This window comes from Rhodamnia argentea, chromosome 5 (genome assembly GCF_020921035.1).
Source record: "Rhodamnia argentea isolate NSW1041297 chromosome 5, ASM2092103v1, whole genome shotgun sequence".
NCBI lineage: Eukaryota > Viridiplantae > Streptophyta > Magnoliopsida > Myrtales > Myrtaceae > Rhodamnia > Rhodamnia argentea.
Window position 1 is genome coordinate 6,285,858 of NC_063154.1, and position 19,093 is coordinate 6,304,950.

The window sequence follows — 19,093 nt, forward strand, 5'->3', positions numbered from 1 at the left end:
CCGAAAAATAAACACTAGGTTTGATCCTAGGAGGCTCCATATTTGCCAAATGCATTTTGTACATAATGAACTTTCATAGTGTTTGGGGAGGGGCCATGTAAAGCAACATGGAAGAGAGCGTGATTACGACCGGATCGTTCATAGCGTGGTCTACTCATTCCTTCAGGACAACAAGTGGGCGTCCCTTCAAGCCTGGGGAATATTCCCGGGGAACCCCCTCGCATGTCGTCATCCGGCAAATTAAAACTGTAAAAAGAGACGTGCCAAATACGTCAGCAAAAGCATATGCGAATCGAATCTCTACTCAGCGGATCTTAGTCAAGGAGGCCGGGAAACAGATGCGTGGTCACTCGTGCCTACTTTTGCCGGGGCTAACGTAAATGGCCAGCGCTCGGCCGTCTTATGTGTCACGATCAAGATTGACGTGAATAATTTTTAAATTTTTTAAATTTCTTTTATTTTTTCTTTTTCCCACTGTTGGCCTTGGCAAGGGAGCCTCTCGCCGAGCCGAATTTAGGACTAACTTGGCACATAATAAAAAATTTTAAGACTAAGGCTCCATTTGATTCACGACAAACGTTTTCCGGATTTTCTAGTGTTAGGTTAGTATAAAATAAGCCAGTCTATAAAAACATTTTCAACCCATGAAAAAAATTCTTTCAAAAGTAAGGAAACGTTTACCTCTTTTCGAGAAGAGGAAAATATTTTCCTTCGTCTTTGCTTCCTCAATTCCTTTACAAGCATTTTCTTTTATACTAACATTTGTTTTTTCTTTTCTACTTTTCTTTTTGTTCGTTTTTCTTTTCTTTTCTCCTTCTTCCTCCTTCCTCCACCTGCGGCTCCTTCCTCCATCTTCCTTTGCGGGTTGCGGATCTCGACCACGATCGGTAGCCCGAGGATCGGCCATGTGATCTCGGGGTCGCCCGAGGCCGGCGAGCCCCGAGCTTGCGGGCCTTGGATGAGCCTCGAGCTCGCCATCTATGTCCCATTTTCGAACTTCAAAACCATTTTTCTCGAAAGCAATCGGCCCAATTCAATCAATCATCTCCAATCGAAATTCTCCATAATCGGGTCAACCCGTAATCCAGCCCATCATCTCCAATAGAAATTTACCATAATCGGGTCAACTCGTAATCCAGCCCATCCGCACATACAGAACAGAAAAAACACCAGCATAAGAGGCCCGTAATCCAACATACCACTTCTGTTTTGTACTCGCGGGGCTCGATACTGTTGGGTTTTGTGATGCACCACAAAAATTCATCCAATCACATAGGCTTGCTCCGTACCTCAGTATGTCCTTAAAAGACTTTGTCTGAACTGTTAAAAAATTCGAGGGTATTCCCTTCTTAATAGGGGAAGAAAAAATAAATTACTAGGAATTGGGGGGTGTAGGGCGTGCGGACACTAGCACATTAAAATAAGAAACACATCCAGATTGGGTGCTGGGTTACCGGACTATCGCTAAAGGCCCCTCTAGAAGATAAATCTCCTGCTCTACCGTCCTGTGCTTACGCATAGTGCCTGTTAACCAGCTTGTTGGTAGAGTTCCCCTTGGTTAACAAGCACCGTGTACATGCTCTTGTGGCCAGGATTTAAAGAGCAAGCTTTCACCTATCGTGCAACAGAAGAAAGGAGCCGCGGGTGAGGTGAGCCTCAAGCTCGCCAGATTTGGCGAGGCCGAGATTGGCGAAGCTTTGCCATTGAAATCTGGCGAGCTTGAGCCTTGCCGGCTAGCCAGTAGCCAGCCAAAGAAGAAAGGAAAAATAAAAGAGAAAAAAATAAGAAAAAAGATAATTAAAAATCATCTCTTTAAAAAAATAAACTATAAAATAAAATTTATTAAAAGGTGCGTACAGTTCCTTACCAAATGGATGAATATATTTTCCAGTTTGTTTTCAAGTTTCAGCCAAACACCAAGAAATATCCACATTTTCTTGGAAAATGACTTTTTGAAAAACATTTTTCAAAAAAGCCACATATTTTCGCGAAACTAACGGAGCTCAAATTGACACAATTGAAAGGTTTAAGACTATATAGACACAATTAAAAGGATTACGACTAAATTAGATTTAAGACTTTTTGAAGGATTTCCCCTGCATGCTCTGCTGACATGGTATAACATCTCAATTGCAAACTCGATTAGAGACTGATTTTCATACCTGTTGAAAAAACCGTGGGACACTATGTTGAACTCGATCGGTGCGCAGTAACAGATTAGCATGCCGGAGAAATGTTAGTGCTGGTGGTGGACTAATAGTGATGCCGAACTCGTGCCGGAGGTGCGGCGAAATTCATGACGTAAAGCTCGGTAAGCAGCAGCGTAAATGAGCTACATCTCACCATTATACATGACTAGTACTGCTCGTCTGAACCAGATCTGCAACACACGTTACAGGGGAAGTGGAAAAAAGAGGGTGTTTTGCCGCGAACCCGGAGTGGCCGGGAGCAACCTGACGACAACCTGACTGGTTTTAACAGGGTCGTGCGTCTCCGGTTGGGAAGTGAAGAGTCTCCTTCATTTCACGCCGGCCTTCTGCTTTAACATGGAAATGAAGTTTTCTCGATCTTCCGGAGACATACCTTCTGCTGAACAATCTCCCACGCCCCACTCGGCTCCGCGGATGCAGTATTTGTCCTGTATCTCTTGCCTGTTCCTGAAACATGCATCCTGTCTGAGAGCTTGCTCATATAATATAGAGAAAAGAAGCAAACACTGGAACGATGGGCTGAGTTATTCTAGCTATTTTCCCTCTCATCAGCTCATTCAATCCATAGTCTCTCTCTCTCTCTCTCTCTCCAATATCCTACACAACCGCCTCAAGCAGATTTGATTTGTGAAGGCAACCACGGGGATACTCCTTGAGCATAGAACTATGCTGGATATAATAAGACCCGCTTGCAAGTTCGACATACTTTTGTCACTTCGCTTTAGATATACTATGTTTCTGCGTAATCCCAGCAATTTTTGCCACCCCACCACACTCTTTTTCGTTATCACATGATCGCAATTTATGAATGAGTTCCGAAAGAGAACCGGGACCAGAAGCTTACTTCTCCTTATTGAGCTTCGACTGCTCCAGCAGCTTCTTGAGCAGAGGAGATTGCTTGAACCTCTCATCAAATTCGGCGTACTTCTTCTGGTTCTCTTCTGCCAAAGCACACTCCCTCATCGCATTTTAATCTCAGAATTCGCCGGGATCAAGGTGATGCAACAGAAAATACAATGGAGTGAAGACAATACTTACCGTTAAACCGTTCAAGAAACTCAACCTGAGGCAATTGAGGGCCAGGGACAGACTCTATTCCAGGTAATCCAGAGAGAAATCCGGCTTCAGCTGCAACAGCAGGAAAAATATAAACGTCAAAATTCGGCTTCAACATCCACATATTCCTAATCCTCTACAAACGTCGGTTGCGCGCGGCGCTTGTGATTTTTTACCACGCAAAACCTGGCGTGATTCAACAAGTGCAAGAGCATTCCAGATTCCTCAATCAATACCACAAGCTGTGTAAGAATAATAAGACAAGAAGCTCTACTGCTTCAGTGCATACATCCCCAACCAAAACACCAGACGAGGTTGTCTTCCTCATCCTAGTTGCATCGACTTCAAAAAAGGGCGAACGATACACCAATGAGACCACCTAACTCTAGATGCATCCACTGTCCGAAAAACTTATCATACCGGCCTGCGCAGTGGATGCGCATCCGCCACCAACAACCTAATCTTTTTCAACAGTAGAAGCTCGAAGTCGCACTTCTCTACTCGAAACAACCATTACCCCACCAAAAAGATGAAAACTGGGGAATTCGCTACCCTTTTGACCAGACGCACAGTAATGCAGTCGAGCAAAACGAACCCACGGAAGAAGGCTTTGCAACTATACCTGGATTCGACCACAAGAGGATGGCGAGCGAAGCAGCGAGAGGGACGGTTCTGTGAAGAGGGGGGACGGGACGTGATGACGACGGGGCGCAGGAAGAGGAGGAACAAGAATAGCGAGATGCGTCCGAGAAGGTTTTTGTGGACAGAATGGGAGTGCCACCTGCGAGTTTATCTTTGGGTTTGAACGGAATTTGGCAGTGGAGGCTCGTCAGAGGTGAGAGCAAAGATGAGCCCATGACTTGGGGGAGAGAGAGAGATAAGAGGCGAACAGACTCTCCTTTCCGAGGTTTTAGCAGTAGCGCCCCCCCCCCCCCCCCCTCCTCCTCTCTTCTTCCGACATAAATGCTGCCACAACAAAAAGTTTTGGTTTTGGACAAATCAATCCGACAAAATTTTGTAAATCACACGTCAAAACACCGTCGCCAGTAATTGCGATTCAATTGATTATATCCGTCGCGCCATTCGTGGAACGGAATGAACCATTCAACACCGTTTCAAAGTCCATTACTGCCATTATCAGTGACTAATGCCACGTGCTTATGGGCACAAAATTAATGAACTACTCGATCCAAGCAACGACAACAGTTCACTGCATACAGAATCCCTGTTCGTCGAACAATCCTAAGCAGGAACAAACAATGATTTCATAACCAGATAGCATGCGATATCAAGTTAATTGAAACATCAGGATACAAATCCCTGCATCTCCTTGCCGAAATAATTCCAGCTGAGCACAATTTGTCATGAAAACTGGGGGGAAATTAAATCACAAAAAGGGGTCATCCTTCAATCATGGCTCTCGCGGCGTCAATAAGTGCTGGTCTCAAGTCATTCGATGCCCTGCCAAGCACGGTGTATCCTTCTTTATCTTCCACGTCTACGTCTGCTCCATGCCTTATCAACAGCAGAGCCACCTGACCATAAATAGATCAACACAGAACGAGTAAAGGATCCCATGCGGTTCTTGAATTTAGAAGCAGAAATCCTGACCTCAATCAGTTCGAGCTCATGCAAGCCTTTGCTCCAGCAATAACAACAGGATAACGTATATGGTTATTTACAAATTTGAATATGAATAGCCTAACTAACGATTCTATCCAACGGACCAATTCATAGGTTGCCAGTACAGGAGGGTGAAAAGCCTCGTCCCACCTCGATTTCTCTTGTTAAACGAGGGATCCAGTTAACTCAAATTTACTCATACCAGTTACTGTTCAAAAGACGGGGCTTAGAATTTTTAATTTGAATACCTGCTAATATACATATATATCTACGTATACATTAGTTTGCATATGTGCATGTAAAATTGTAACTAGCCACTAATTCAGTGTCAAACAAAGCGAATTGCATGACTACTTCACTGTTGTCCAGCAAACAGACCTCTTTATTGTGGCAAATTACTGCAGACGTCAGAGGCGTTTCGCCTGCCTTATCAACAGGGTCAACCTCAGCTCCTTCCTCAATCAGAAGTTCACACATTTCCGAGTTCCCCGTGCTGGCAGCACGATGCAATGGAGTGCTCCCTACCTGAAAGCTACACATGTCAAGCAATTGATGAACACCAAAAATAAACAACACAGAATGTTTTCGGTTCCAAACCTACATGTGTAGAGGAAGGCAATTGTGCGATCACTGACCTTGTCCTTTGCATTGATATTTGCACTGTGTGACATAAGAACTTCAGCAACTTTCAACCATCCTTTGCTGGCGGCATAATGAAGAGCAGTGCGTCCACCATCATTCTTTAAGTTAACATCAGCTCCTGCAGAGAAACACCAGATGTGACAAATGAATTATGTTAAGACAAGCCAAAAGGGACATTTTGTTTCTCCAGCATGAAGGTTGTTTATATAAGAGGACACAACAGGAACTTGGCATGATAATGTGCCATCTATCCTTAGCTTCACAACAATAAACATCCTTCTCTTTCCTCTAGCTAAGACCAACCATAATTGACTTAACTGAATTCTCACAATATACAAAGGCCGTGAACAAAATTGATTCGCAAAGCCTGGTCATTGAAATGTGAGCATGAAGCAGTTACTAAGTAGGAAACACACACATGCCAAAATATCCATATTGCTTGTGTGGTTCATTGTTTTACATAGTCTAAGTGCAGCATATAAATTTTTTCACCATATCCAATTAGATCGAATTAGTATTTCCCACGCCGTACCACAAACGCTGAGTCTGAACAACACTAAATCCTGATTACTCCAGTTGACCATATATTCAGCAACGAGAATGCTGTCTTAACAGTAAAAATCTGATAAAAAGAATTCTCAAGCCCTCCATGTACCCTGCAAACACAAACAATTGCCTGACACTGCTCCACTTCACAAGCTGGAGATGCACTAGGACACATACCAACCAAGGGCTTACACAACATCCAAAGAAATCGATCCGCAGTGGAGAATTTCGCTGAAATGGCTTCAGGCTGCTTTCAATTTTCAAAGGCTTATCTGACTCCAGAGAACAAAAAAGTGTTCTACCTATAGAAGACTTATCCTCACAAATTAAGAGCGGAAAAGAAAGCACACAAAAATCCATCTATGTGTCTGTGTACTCAAACTGTTCTTAGACTCATCAGCACATCATGGAACTTGCAGACATACTTGCCTTTCCTCAACAAGATCTCCACAATCTGCACATTCCCAATGCTCGCCGCAGAATGAAGCGGGGCCCAACCTTCTTCATCTTTGCTGTTCATCACACTTGTTGACTGATCAGCATCTGACAGTATTTCTACTATCTGATCCAGGCGAATGAAAAAACAATTCAACGCAAAGCAATCTAACAAATGGACTAAACAACCATCATGAACAAACGAAACAGCCAAACCTATTCCACAATAAGCCGAGAATATGAGACAATCAAACTTTAGACAGTAGTAAACTATGCAATTGACTAAGGGCGCCGACCCGAAATTTCCATGGTTGCTTCCCCTGACTCTTTTATCTTTGGTAAATTTGCTCGTAACGGGAACTGTCACAGAGTTTATCTACGCCTCAGACTTGAAGCCATTTATCCATATGCCCGGCTTGTATCTTAAGCTTTTGGCACAAAAATGCACCGAATCGAGACTATCTACCTATGCAAGATCACCTGCTCGGCGACGAGGAATTGCAAAGAATTGAATTTTCTAAACCTCTGGTCCAAGAGCTCACCAACTCAGGCTAATCCAACAGTACTTTCGCGCTCCACTGTGGGTATCGCTAACGAAGCTAAAACGACTCGACGAAAAACGCGAGGACCAGTGTCACCAGCGAAGCTTTATCTCAACTCTCCGGATATCCAGAGGCGAACAGGGAAGGAAGTACCTCGGCGTGACCAGAGGAAGCGGCGACGTGGAGGAGGGAGCGACTGTCCTCGTTTCGGAGGGAGAGAGCCTTGGAGAGCTGGTCCAGCGCGAGCGCTCTGAACGCCGCCGAATCGCCTCCCTCGGCGGCTTTGAAGAGGTCCCCGTCCCTGATCGGCCGTTGCTCTGGCTTCGGGCTCGGAGCATCGATCTCCATTTCCATGGCGGTGCGTACGGGATTCGGGATGCGAGGTGCTGTCCGAATTGGGGGGTCCGGAGGGTCCTCGAAAGGTGAGGGGTTTTTGGCGTTTGACCAAAGGTCAGCCCTTCCAGCGACTTTGATTGGCCTGTGTCTGTGCGCTCACACAGGAACAGATGATGGTGGTTGCAGAGAAACCATTCGGCATTCTCTAGGCCGGTCTGATGATCGTTGTGGGGAAATTGGACCGAGAGTAGAATACCTTCTCTCCTCGTTTCCCGAAAAAATGAGACCTTGTTGGAAAATATTTTTTCAAAAAAATTATTTTTTTTAAAAAATAATAATATATTTTAGTGTTCAACTGAAATATAACAATAACATAGAAAACATTTTTCACCTTCGATATATAAAATCGAATTGAATTTTTCTCCATCGACTCCTCTTAATAAATTTTATTTCAAAATTTTCAAAAATGAAAATAATTAAGAAGAAAAGGAATGAAAAAGAGTGGGGGAAGAAAAGATGAGGAAAAATGTATTTCCTCTTCTCAAAAAGAGGAAATTATTTTTTTTTTCCACTTTTGAAGGTATTTTTTTTTCGTCAAGTAGAAAATATTTTCCTTAACTTGTTTATTTTACGTGAACCGAACGCTGAATCGAAAAATACTTTTCCGAAAGTTGTCTTTTGCGAAACGAGCGAAGCCTTATTAATCTACATATGTCCAAATTATTGACCAAAATGTTGGTATGACAAAAAGGTTAGATTTAGATATGAATAATATACATCTTTTTCGACGTAACCAAAAATACTATACTTCTTCGGAAATTATGTGAGGAAGAAACGGGCATAGACATTCTCAACATATGAATGGGAAAAAGAAACTAAAAGTATGACCTCGGAAATGAATTTCCAGAGTGCTCCTGAAAGCGAATAACCCTGATCTCGGCGACACGGAGAAGCCATCGAAGCCCCGCCACTCTCGGCAACGCACGGTTACCCCTTTTAGAACCGATTTCGGAGGGCCGTCATTGTCGTGCTGAAGAGAAGGGAGTCGATCATCTCAAAGGGGTGACCTGAAAACACAGGTGCTGATGCAATCGGTGCGAGTTACGAACCCGCCACGGCTAAGAACACACCGCCTGTATTGTCAGGTCACCGCTCGGAGATGCCTCCCTTTCTAGGTCCGTGCGAATTCGGGGCTGCGGGTCTATTGCCTCAAAGCTTTCTTTATGTAGGAAAGCTCACAGCAATGTGTCGCTAGGATGTGCTCATCCTAGCGACACCGCTGAAGCTGTACCGTGGAGATGTGCTGTCCCAGGTTGTCGTTTATGGAGGTGTAAGAGACAAATCCATCCGGCCCCCACACAGAACGGGGACTCGCGTGCAACAAACCTCGATATGACCAATCTGATTTCATAGTCGGATGAGCTCACTCGAACGAATCTTGGCACGTTTGTTGAATTGGTAAAAGGGAATAAAGGCGGATCACGTGATATTTTTGAATTAATTCATTGAATGTATTGTCCGTTTTGTCCCGTCTCATATCGAGCCTTACGATTTTATTATCATAGTTTTAAAAGAAAAGCTTGTCATTACATCAAAAGGCGTCTTCATGAGTTAATTCCGATTTTGACGTACATACCTCAGACACGCTCTTCCCCACTTCGGTGTGCAATTCGGTTCATTCACGGCCCTTCGCCATCCTAAAAGCCTGTTAGGAGCCGTTTCTTATCCGAGCCCTCCGGCTCCGGCGATCACTCTTTGCCCTCGTCGGATCAGGTAGTCAGAAGCAAGACTTGCTCCGTGCAAGAACCGCCCCCGTCTAGGTAACTGAGTCTGGTTTTGCTGGGTATATGAAGTGAGACTAGCAAGTGAACAATGGGCAAGACATAGTAATTCCTCGGACCATGAGACGTGCGAAACAACAATCCACATTTTGCATAAAAACCGGAACAGGAGTTGTATGGTGTACCGAGAAGATTTCTCCAACTTAACACGACTTTAATCCTAACCGGTTGCGCTAAATCCTAGAAAGCGATGCTGAAAGAGCCTATCCATCTCCATCTCCGGAAACCTTCCCTCCAGAAGACTTTCGGGGAAGGAAACTTTTAAGCACATGCTGGTGCCCTGAAGTCCCTGAGGGTTGAATACACTATTGAATCGGCCGCAACAGCAATTGGCGAGGACGGGTCGACGAGCTTCGGTTTCATCTCGGGTATGTCTGATGATTCGGTGAGCTCCAGCGGAGTCCCATTCAGGAGCAGCACATCGCTCTGGATGTTTCCGTCCTTGGGTGTCAAATGGTACTCTTCTCTCGGTTGTCTGCCGCCAGAAGTCTGCTCGACCACTGGATATATGTTCAGGTCGTTGACGACAGACACGTTGAAGGAGGTCGAGTTCGACATGTTGATCAGGATAAGGGTCACGCCAGGCTGAACCGAGGAAATTTTTCTGAACGGTCAGGAAATTTATGCAGAAATGGGCATTGGACAAATACTGGTAAAAAGGGGGTCGTCGCCAGCAACTAGTGCTCGACCCTTCCCGAAGTGAATTTACCTTGTCCTTCGAGCAATGAGAATACGCGCGCAAATGAGCAGAACCATCGTGCGTTGTCGCAAGGACGTGTTTCCCCATCAGGCGATGCCACAGGAGCGCGCTGATTGGACATAACAGGATCGTTTATACAAATTGGAAAGGAAAACGAGAATACTGCCGTGATCGGACAACAAAGGCATAATAGACGAAGTCGATGGCTAATGCTGAGGAGATGTACTGACCCATAGTAATCCGGGTTCGGGACAAAACTCGTGGTGTTGAGGAGACCATAGTTTCCGCCTATCAAAGCTTGTCTGCAGAAGACCTTGTGGTCGAACTGGGATGTCATGCCCAATTGATCCAAGTACCTGTTTTTTGCCTCATCAACACAAAGTTAAACTTCGTTCCATAAATTTTTATCTCAATCTGCAATTCTCTTATTTCCGCAAGGGTCCTCACCAGAATCCATTGGCAAAGGTGTGCGAAACGTCCTTGCCACCGCTGTTATAAGCCCCGCCTGCTTCCCCAACCCACGGGCCCGACCACGGTCCGAATCTCTCTGCAGTTCTCATGACATCCTTATGCGTCTGAGCGATTTCGTCCAGGAAGTACGGGTCCTGAACCTTGTGAATGAGAGTCGGATCAACACCTGCATGGAGGAAATGTGGTATTGACTTTATCCTCAACTCGCATGATCCAAGTAATATCAAGCTGGAGGCTCCTGATGGCTTAGTATGTGTACCTGCGCCAAGATTGTATATATGGTGGGTTAAACCGTCAACTACGTTGGGTCCTGAGACCTGGAGGAAGGTCTCGAACCACTTCTGGTCGTAAAATCCAGCCGGACCTAGGACCTTTGGCCTCGTGGCGGGGTCTGGGTACAGTTCCTCAATGATCTTCTTGAGCACGATCATGTCTTTCCCGTACTGGTCGGCATCGACTCTTCCAGAAACCCCAGATCCACAGAGCTCATTGCCTGATCAAAGAAAATGCAGAACAGTTAGTCAGGCGATGTACGAGGATACTCGTAGGGGTATATAAACTTTGACTTAGGCTTCAAGTTACCAAGTTCATAAGAGTCGATCTTGTATCCTTTGGAGATGGTGTAACTCATGAGATCGCGGGCGTTCTGTGGATCCCAGTCACCGATGAAATGGTCTTGATCGTCAGGCGACCTTTTCCTTCCAGTGAGAGCATTCAAGCCGAAAGTCAAAGCAACTCTGTGAAGCAATTGGATGAGTATTCAGAGACTTTTTCTGTTTTTATCCCCTCTAGGATTTCATTTGGGGCTCGAGAAGTTCAATGATACCTACAAATATCGTCAAAGAAATTTTACCCGGTCTCATTGAACAACTCATTAAGCTGATCCCACCGGTCCATCGTGAGGCAACCCCAGCTGAACCCGAACATGCCGTCCGATCGCTTCTTGAAGTGGGGGCACTTGCGCACCGGTCTAGCGTCTCCGACCTTGTAAATGACCTGGTCTTGCAGCGATCCTCCGATTCTGATCCTCAGAGGATTGAAAGCTGTAATGCCACACGACAGATAAGCCCCTTCTTGCACGAAATTCTCTAGGATCGGAACAGTACCAATAGAGATCAAGGAGCACGTTCTTCGATCCTAGAGTAGCAAAACAGCATCTCCCCATTCGCTGGTGGCTCCACAAATCCGATAAATAAGCTCTTTCTAATACCTAGAAAACTCAATTGTGCTCTTGATATAACTTAACTTACCCTTTATAGCATTCGACAGGATCTTGTTCTTCAAATCCTGCCAAGGCAAAAGACGACAGAACCACACCCAAAAAAAAAAAAAAAATCCTATTCCATCTCAGTGTTCCGATGCAACTTCATCCGTAAAAGATAAACACCAACAAACATCATGAATTCTAAGCCAATGTGTGAGAGATGGAGAGAGAGCGAGAACGCACGTACCAAGTTGATGATCCCGGCCATTCCCCAAGGGCACTGACCATAATCACACTTATCGACCGGCCACCAGTCCAAAGTCGCGCAAACAAAGTTGTCGTCGGTCCGAGCCACGTCGGTCGCTCCACCGACCGTGACCTTCACGTCTTTTGCCAGGCACAGCGGAAGCCATGAGAGCACCACAAGACAACAGATCACCTTGAACTCCGCCATGCCTCAGGAGATTTGCCACCGACTCTCCCCCGCTCGAAAGATTCCGAGAGAAACAGTAGCAGCGAAGGTGACGCGGCCTTTTCTTACCGGCACTGAACAGCGAACCACCAAGTTTTGCGATGGCTAGTGAGGCAAATCCTGATCGAGATCAAAAGAACCCCACTCTGCAAATCACGTTGACAATTGCAGGGGACTTTGGCATTCGATTTCAGGTGAACCAGGTGAATCCCAGTTTGGATTTTGTGGAGTTAAATGTTGAGATTACCTTACTCCACATGGCTTTTATGTTGATTAAAATAAAGATAAGTCTTTAAAGAAACACACCAAAAAAAAAAATAAAAAAAAAATAAAGATAAGAGCTTTCGATAATATGGAATTATCCATAATGGATCTATTTTCCATAGAGAGAAAATCTCATTTTAATGTTTCCCTTACCAAGATATAATGCTTATTTTATATTTTATTACATATATTATAGGTGGTTAACTATTTCTATTAGGCCCCGACTATGAAAAATAGTTTTAACAAAGACACCAGCAACGTCTCAACGAGGATTTAACTTTGATGATATCATATTTATTTCGACCGCCCGAACATAAATAATTATTAACCTGAGATCCTTTATCACAGATCGATGCGATTCTTAATTTTCGATTCGCCTACCTCAATCAAGAAATAAATCCGCATTTATGTGCTACGTGTTTCCAACATTATTTGCAATTAAAATATAATTTCTTTTTCAAGTACATGCTCCGTTTGTTTCGACGAGAATAAATAATTTGGAAAATATTTTTTTTTCTGAAATTGATCGCCGGAAACAATTAGTTAATGAAAAAATGTTATCAATACCGACGGCAATTTACATCTAATCATTTTTGTGGACGATGGAAATATTCTTTCTTTCGCTCGGTTTTGTCTTGTGAAAATATTTTTGGAGATGTTCATTTTTCGCGAAACAAAGTGGAGCTCGGGAAATAAAAATATCACACATAATTTACTCAGATCGCTCATGGGGAGGAAAATGGCGTCCTCGATAACGATCAGAGCAAATCTTGATCTGGGTCTAGGATTGAACACCATTCACATTTATCATAGGCCTCGCTAAGCCCTCCATCCTTGGGCCTAGGCCCAAAACATAGGGCCTTCTTGGTCAGTCCAACTAGCCATCATGACAGTTCAATCAGATCAAACCCTAGAGTCCAGACGAAAGCAACGCAGTGATTGCAACAATTAGGCACATCTCTCTCTCTCTCTCTCTCTCTCTCTCTCGGGTTCATGCACAGACACTGTCGAAATTAGGAGCAGATATCGGGCGCACCCGATGCCTGTATGCGCCGTTGGATCGGGCAGGTTCTACATCGGGCTCTCGTTGTCCAACATTCTATTCACATGGTTCAGGCTGTATTCATAATCGTTTCCTGATTTAAAAGAGTCGAAGAATCCATGTGTGCGTTAACTTTTAACTGCTTTTTAGTTTTCACTAACCAACTTGTTTTGAAGGCCACTTTCAGGGCATCTCTCGACCACCATTTGGCCTTTCCACTATAGAAATTGCAATGATGATGTGTTACTAATAACGGAAACTTTTATGATTGATTTTGATCAAGATTCAGTGCATATGCTTCCAGTTGAATGATGTCCTGTGGTCCACACCACCCCCCCCTCCTCCTTCCAAAAAAAAAAAAAACTCCTTTGCTTAATCTTATGGTTATCATGATAATGTATGGTCCGTCGTCAATTTAACGTTCTGGAACCGTCCGATCCGAATCTATTCGCATTAACGTCGTTATCGTCCTCGTCGTCATTTAAAAATCGATCATCAATTTCGCCACCCGTAGCTATCGAGCACGTGGATGTCGGCACATCCCAAATCATTATTTTATTTTCCAGTAAGATGTTAGGGGGAAACAACCCTATCAGCTTTGCTAATTGTGTTCATTATCCCTTAACAGTCCGGTAGGTAACATATCCCGTTGAAAAGGACAACTACATATTTCACGGGAAGATATTCTAAGGTTAGCAAATAAATATGTTGTAGAATATTGAGGAAAATTTGAATGCAATAGTGGCATTTTGTTCCATCACGAGTCAAAGAGGGAAAAAAAGAGGAATCGGTCTGGACTCTTGCCATTGACCCGACCAATTCTCCGAAGTAACAGCATCATGGAGAGGGTCGGGCGTGCATGTTACGGGTCAAGTTACATACATACAAACGTTGGCATCCATTGGTTTCAATTCTGGATCATCGAACTTCTTCTCTTTAACAATGTTAAAAGCGCCCGAATCTCTTAGAGCATCCCGATAATCCCCGTCGTGATTTTAGCATAATCACCCAATTTCGCCGTTTTCGATAAATAACTCGAGCGGGAGGCGTCGAGAGAGTTGCGTTTTCCGGTACTCAAACATGTGGGCACGCTTGTTGATGGTGCCGAGACTCGACTAACTTGACTCCCGAATTCCCCTCCCCCAAAGCTGTTGATGGAGGGGGGATTGTCCAAAAAGTCATAAATTTATTGCACTATGGCCAATTCAGTCCCGAACTTTTTCGCATTGTGCTAATTGAGTTCATCCGGCGAATTTCAGTTAGAAATCTCTGAAATGGAAGGCCGGCACAAATGTGGATAATTTTTTTTTTAAATATTTAAGAAATTTCTATACTTTTCATAATTTATTTTTGATTTTTTATTTTACTTTCTTTCGTTTTCTTTTTTCCCTTCAAAGCTTGGAGAGAGTCGCTGGTCACAGGTGAGGGCTTGCCGACCCTTGCCGTCCTAGCTATTGCTGGACTTGGTAGAAAAGAAAAAGGAAAAGAAAGAAAGAAAAACAAAAAATTTTAAAAAGTCAAATTTTAAAAAAAAATCATAAAAAATTATCCATGTCACTGTCGATCATCTCACGTGGCATTACCGACGTCTAGGTCAATGATTTCCGACAAAAATTGATCGGATGGACTCAATTGGCAAAACGCGAGAAGATTTAGGATTTAATTGTGAAAACAAAAATGTTCATTACTAAATTGATTCAAGTGCAATAATAGAACTTTCTGGACAATTTTTTTTTTTTGATATGGGGGTGGGAAGAGATAACCGAGAGGATTTCGATTCTTTTTTATTAGATTTTCCTCCGTTCTCTGCGACCCAAGAAAAAAAAAAAAGTCAAAAGTTTTTCTTAACGTTCCGCCCAAAACTTTCATAGCGTCCACGCATCTGCTAAACAATTGGTTTTGCTAACGAATCAAACCACTCAGTAGCATATACTCATTTTTAGATATTTCGATCGCGGCATCTAAAGCTGGGGAGCGATTTTATTCGAGAACTTTGCATCTTTCTTTCCGATGCAATTCCAATTCCGCATGCGATGCTCTCAACTTTCCAATTTAGGCAGCCCCGGTACGAAATGCGATCGGTCCCCGACGCTCCGATGCGGGGCAATCAACAGGCGACACGAACGGCCGTACGAAATCGCCAACACATTCTCGGAAATCACGTCATTCGAGTGTCGACATCATGCGTTTCTGGATGGACAACAGGACATGGTCCAACGAAAGCCCTGCGGATGCTTTAGACGACCCGTGTTTGGAATATTTAAAAGCGTGGCTCTTCGTTGTCAATGAAAAGAGGGACGAGCTCACCGGACAACAACGTTGGAAAAAAAAAAAAAAAAAAGACACACTGGATATTGGAGCGCGAAGCGATCTCGAGAGATGAATTGAGAATAGCCGTTAAACGTATGATGAACGGATGCCTTGGCACGAATGACCCACTTGGTCATAGGATGACATGACCCCAGTACTAACTCGAGCTATCAAATTCTTGAATGCTGTAGGAGCTATCAACCTCACCTACACCCTCTCGGCGTGTCGATGTCTTGAAAACTGGAAAGGAGGTCGCACCGGATGGCTCGCCATCCCCTATATAGGATTTGACCTGGTTCAAGTAAAGAAAGCCTTGATCTAACTCTAATATGTCACAATATATGGTCGAAACTGTTAGGACAAGAAGCCGATGAGTGGGGTAAACACAGGCTATAACCATGGCTCCCTTTCTTATAGACCAAGACATACGCCGATGGTAAGCAATGAATTAAGGATCCACAATATCATGATAAAAGTTATTCGCGTTCATACAATAGAGACTCACCAATCGTATAACGATATATTTGGCATGGTCGGATGAGCGCATGTCGAACCAAGTAGGATGGATGAACGTATGTCAAACCAAGTAGGATGGATGAGATCGAATCTCAAGCCGGTTCCTTATTGAACCTCGGAAAAGAATTGGATGCATTACACTAGTGGGAATATGTATGACGCAGATGTTTTAACTGGCGAACAAGATCTGGTGCATGCACGCGGAATTTTCAGGCCTCGTGCTCTCTTTAAACTTAGTCTTTGCATGCACCAGAAGGCTCCTCCGCTTGAACAGTCGCGACCTTTGGGTGTTTGAATTCGCACTCCATAAAGGGTAAGTCCCGACCTTTGCGACTCCAGCGGTGGGATTGGCGCGGTCGGATTCTCACGCGGGACCTACCACTGATGATTGCGCGGCGGGCTTCTCAGCATCTGATCCGGAGCCCCGATATCTTGTCTCTGACCCGGATCGGGGGGAGAAAACGGGTCTTAACTCACATACGGTGGGACGAATTCGTTATATTCAACAAATGTTCAGAAATGAGTTTAAATATAATATGAGTATTAAAAATAAATCATAAATAAGTTTACAATTTTATTTAAATCTAACTAATCTCTATGACTCTCTCTTTATGCTCTCTTGCCTTTATTTGATCTTGCGTTCACCAACCTCAATTTGGGTATGAATTTTTTTAAATTTGGTCAAATATGAAAGTATTTTAAAAATATGATTTGGATCGTGTATTCACTGTACATGGGCTGGGTTGGGTATTCGTTGCACATGGATCGTGTCGAGAATGGGTCGCTATATTTACATTGCAAGGAAATGAACTAAAACGGATTAAATAAGTCTATGTTGGATCGAACCATTTTCGATCCGATCCGAACTACTTGTCTGACAGACCTAGGATCTCTCATCCGTTTTTGTATAAAATGCACTTCCTAACCGTATCAAAACATATCCATGATGGCACGACACTGAGTGGCCGGACTCGGTCCACAAAGGTCCGATGAACTTCTAATCTTCGTAAGCCATGTTTCTCTCAAAGTTCGCCAAGTGGATGCCGGCCTCCTACGGAGACTCCCCAGTGAAGGCCAAACTCGAGATGGGCAAATATGAAAAGCGCGTTAAACTCGTGTCATTGATTAAATCCATTTACAAAACTTAGAAAGAGCACAAACTAAACTTTACGAGCGACTCTAGAGCTACAAGTCGACGGCGCGAATTCGAAAAAATGCTCGCGGGAGCTAGAGTTCGACAGCATCAAAGAGAAAAGGAACGAAGACTTTGATGAAACAACTAAGAACTCGTGATTTGATTGAGTCCGCGCGCGTTCATCGAATCTTAATCTTGCTTTTATACTTTTTAATTGTCATTGCCCACCACGATCCGAGTGAATTTTTTTGGGCATGGTCTATGCATTACCTAAGAAAGCCATGTAATAAAACCTATAAATAGGTTTCATGTACTATTTTCTATACACATCAAAATATACTGAAATTCATCATTTTTTTCTTCCCCTCATTATTCTTAGCTAGCATCAGTGCACTCGAAAAAAATCCCAAATTCACAAAAAATTTCCATTTCAGCATCATTTATTTCAATAAAAAAAATGAATTTAAGAATTTTTTTTTTAAAATTGATTGCTTGTAACGCTAAAAATAATCAACCAATGAAAAAAAAAAATTCATCATCAACAATGGATCATATTTAAATACATTCGTGAGCAATGAAAATATTTTTTGTTAATTTATTTTCGTAAGTGAATATTTCTCAAATCGTTCATTTCTCGAGAAATAAATTGAATCCGATCGAACACTAAATGCTTTACACTAGACTTTTATCCTGCAAAATCTTCAATTTCATATGCATTCCTGGTCTGAATAAAGAATCCAAAAGAAGGGGGGGCATAAAAATTTGAGGGGACCTTCCCCGTTCGCACTTGTCGTGTCATTTCAAAGCGTGAGGGGAAAAGTGATTAGCCTCTCAACTTGAACGTTTGTCATATCCAAGTTGGATTTATCAATGCTTTTATACACATGAAAAAGTAGGTTTTGTCACTTTTGTCTCGTTTTTTAAATTTTCCCATTTGGCTCTCGCGCTTGCGTATTGCTTTAGCACTACAAAGCAATTCATGCCAAAAGTGAGTTTTGCAGCATCCGTTTTTTGGATTTCCCATTTAGCCCCGTCTACATATTACTTAAATGTTATAAAGCAATTTAGCTTTAAAGGGGACAAAGCAAAAATTGACAAAAAAAGAAGAAGGTAAATTTATATAAAGAAAAAAAAGTTAGGGCACGCAAGGTAATGCTTCTGCTCTAGAGATCAACTCTCGATCGGAAGTTAATTTTTCTATTCATTGAGAGAAGTAAAAAAAAAAAAAATTACTTTTTCAAGTGACTCCAGAATTATTTCTGGAGCAAAAAAATGCTCTAGAAGTAAAAAAAAATGAAGTTTACTAACCAAACAGATTTCTGCTCTAGAATTTGTGTTATCAAATGAATTTCTACTGCATAAGTACTCTTAGTGCACAAATTCTACTACAGAAGCGACGGCATGCGCGCTAACTACCCACTTAACCTTTTGTAATGCCTTAATTGTCCCCATAGTGCAATAACCAACCGCAACCTTAGCTCTTTTATTTATTTATGAATTTCGAACAAAAGTTTGTTTACAGTTACTAAAAAATCATTCTTTCTAGAATAAAATCCACATGGCGGTTAAAAAAAAGGGCGGTAGATATTTTATTTCTCTGTGCAATTAAATTTGTTAATCCTATTAATACTTTATTATGATGATGTTACGTAAAGAACGAAAAAATAACTGGGTCGCCCCTACGTAAAAATTAGCATTCACGTGATATGATTTAGACCAAAAGTTAGGGCAGTTGGTCTCAGTTTTAA

General features: G+C 42.9%; 3 protein-coding genes across 3 annotated transcripts; all 3 read right to left on the reverse strand.

Moving 5' to 3' along the window:
* Positions 1 to 2,326: 2,326 nt before the first annotated feature.
* Positions 2,327 to 4,168, reverse strand: LOC115753578. Its single transcript, XM_030692246.2, has 4 exons — positions 3,889 to 4,168; positions 3,249 to 3,338; positions 3,055 to 3,151; positions 2,327 to 2,657 (listed from the first exon to the last, which is right to left on the reverse strand). The coding sequence occupies exons 1-4, from the start codon at positions 4,121 to 4,123 to the stop codon at positions 2,519 to 2,521; spliced, it is 561 nt and encodes a 186-aa protein (XP_030548106.1). The 5' UTR covers positions 4,124 to 4,168; the 3' UTR covers positions 2,327 to 2,518.
* Positions 4,169 to 4,411: 243 nt separating this feature from the next.
* On the reverse strand, positions 4,412 to 7,500 carry LOC115753570 (26S proteasome non-ATPase regulatory subunit 10). The gene is made up of 5 exons (XM_030692234.2): positions 7,208 to 7,500; positions 6,507 to 6,639; positions 5,525 to 5,649; positions 5,268 to 5,414; positions 4,412 to 4,801 (listed from the first exon to the last, which is right to left on the reverse strand). The coding sequence occupies exons 1-5, from the start codon at positions 7,406 to 7,408 to the stop codon at positions 4,667 to 4,669; spliced, it is 741 nt and encodes a 246-aa protein (XP_030548094.1). The 5' UTR covers positions 7,409 to 7,500; the 3' UTR covers positions 4,412 to 4,666.
* Positions 7,501 to 9,308: 1,808 nt separating this feature from the next.
* LOC115754360 (heparanase-like protein 2) lies at positions 9,309 to 12,191 on the reverse strand. The gene is made up of 9 exons (XM_030693358.2): positions 11,854 to 12,191; positions 11,653 to 11,689; positions 11,256 to 11,445; positions 10,985 to 11,139; positions 10,662 to 10,895; positions 10,379 to 10,568; positions 10,162 to 10,287; positions 9,941 to 10,040; positions 9,309 to 9,816 (listed from the first exon to the last, which is right to left on the reverse strand). The coding sequence occupies exons 1-9, from the start codon at positions 12,058 to 12,060 to the stop codon at positions 9,493 to 9,495; spliced, it is 1,563 nt and encodes a 520-aa protein (XP_030549218.1). The 5' UTR covers positions 12,061 to 12,191; the 3' UTR covers positions 9,309 to 9,492.
* Positions 12,192 to 19,093: the final 6,902 nt, after the last annotated feature.

Coding starts and splice junctions, on each gene's coding strand:
- LOC115753570 (XM_030692234.2), bottom strand. CDS start 7,408: ATGGAAATGGAGATCGATGCTCCGAGCCCGAAGCCAGAGCAACGGCCG. Junction 5,650..6,506: donor GGAGATCTTGTTGAGGAAAG/GCAAGTATGTCT, acceptor GTTTCTCTGCAG/GAGCTGATGTTAACTTAAAG. Junction 5,415..5,524: donor ATATCAATGCAAAGGACAAG/GTCAGTGATCGC, acceptor TGTAGCTTTCAG/GTAGGGAGCACTCCATTGCA.
- LOC115754360 (XM_030693358.2), bottom strand. CDS start 12,060: ATGGCGGAGTTCAAGGTGATCTGTTGTCTTGTGGTGCTCTCATGGCTT. Junction 11,446..11,652: donor CCTGTCGAATGCTATAAAGG/GTAAGTTAAGTT, acceptor GTGGCATTACAG/CTTTCAATCCTCTGAGGATC. Junction 9,817..9,940: donor CTCATTGCTCGAAGGACAAG/GTAAATTCACTT, acceptor TCCTCGGTTCAG/CCTGGCGTGACCCTTATCCT.
- LOC115753578 (XM_030692246.2), bottom strand. CDS start 4,123: ATGGGCTCATCTTTGCTCTCACCTCTGACGAGCCTCCACTGCCAAATT. Junction 3,152..3,248: donor GTTTCTTGAACGGTTTAACG/GTAAGTATTGTC, acceptor GTGCTTTGGCAG/AAGAGAACCAGAAGAAGTAC. Junction 2,658..3,054: donor TCGAAGCTCAATAAGGAGAA/GTAAGCTTCTGG, acceptor TGCATGTTTCAG/GAACAGGCAAGAGATACAGG.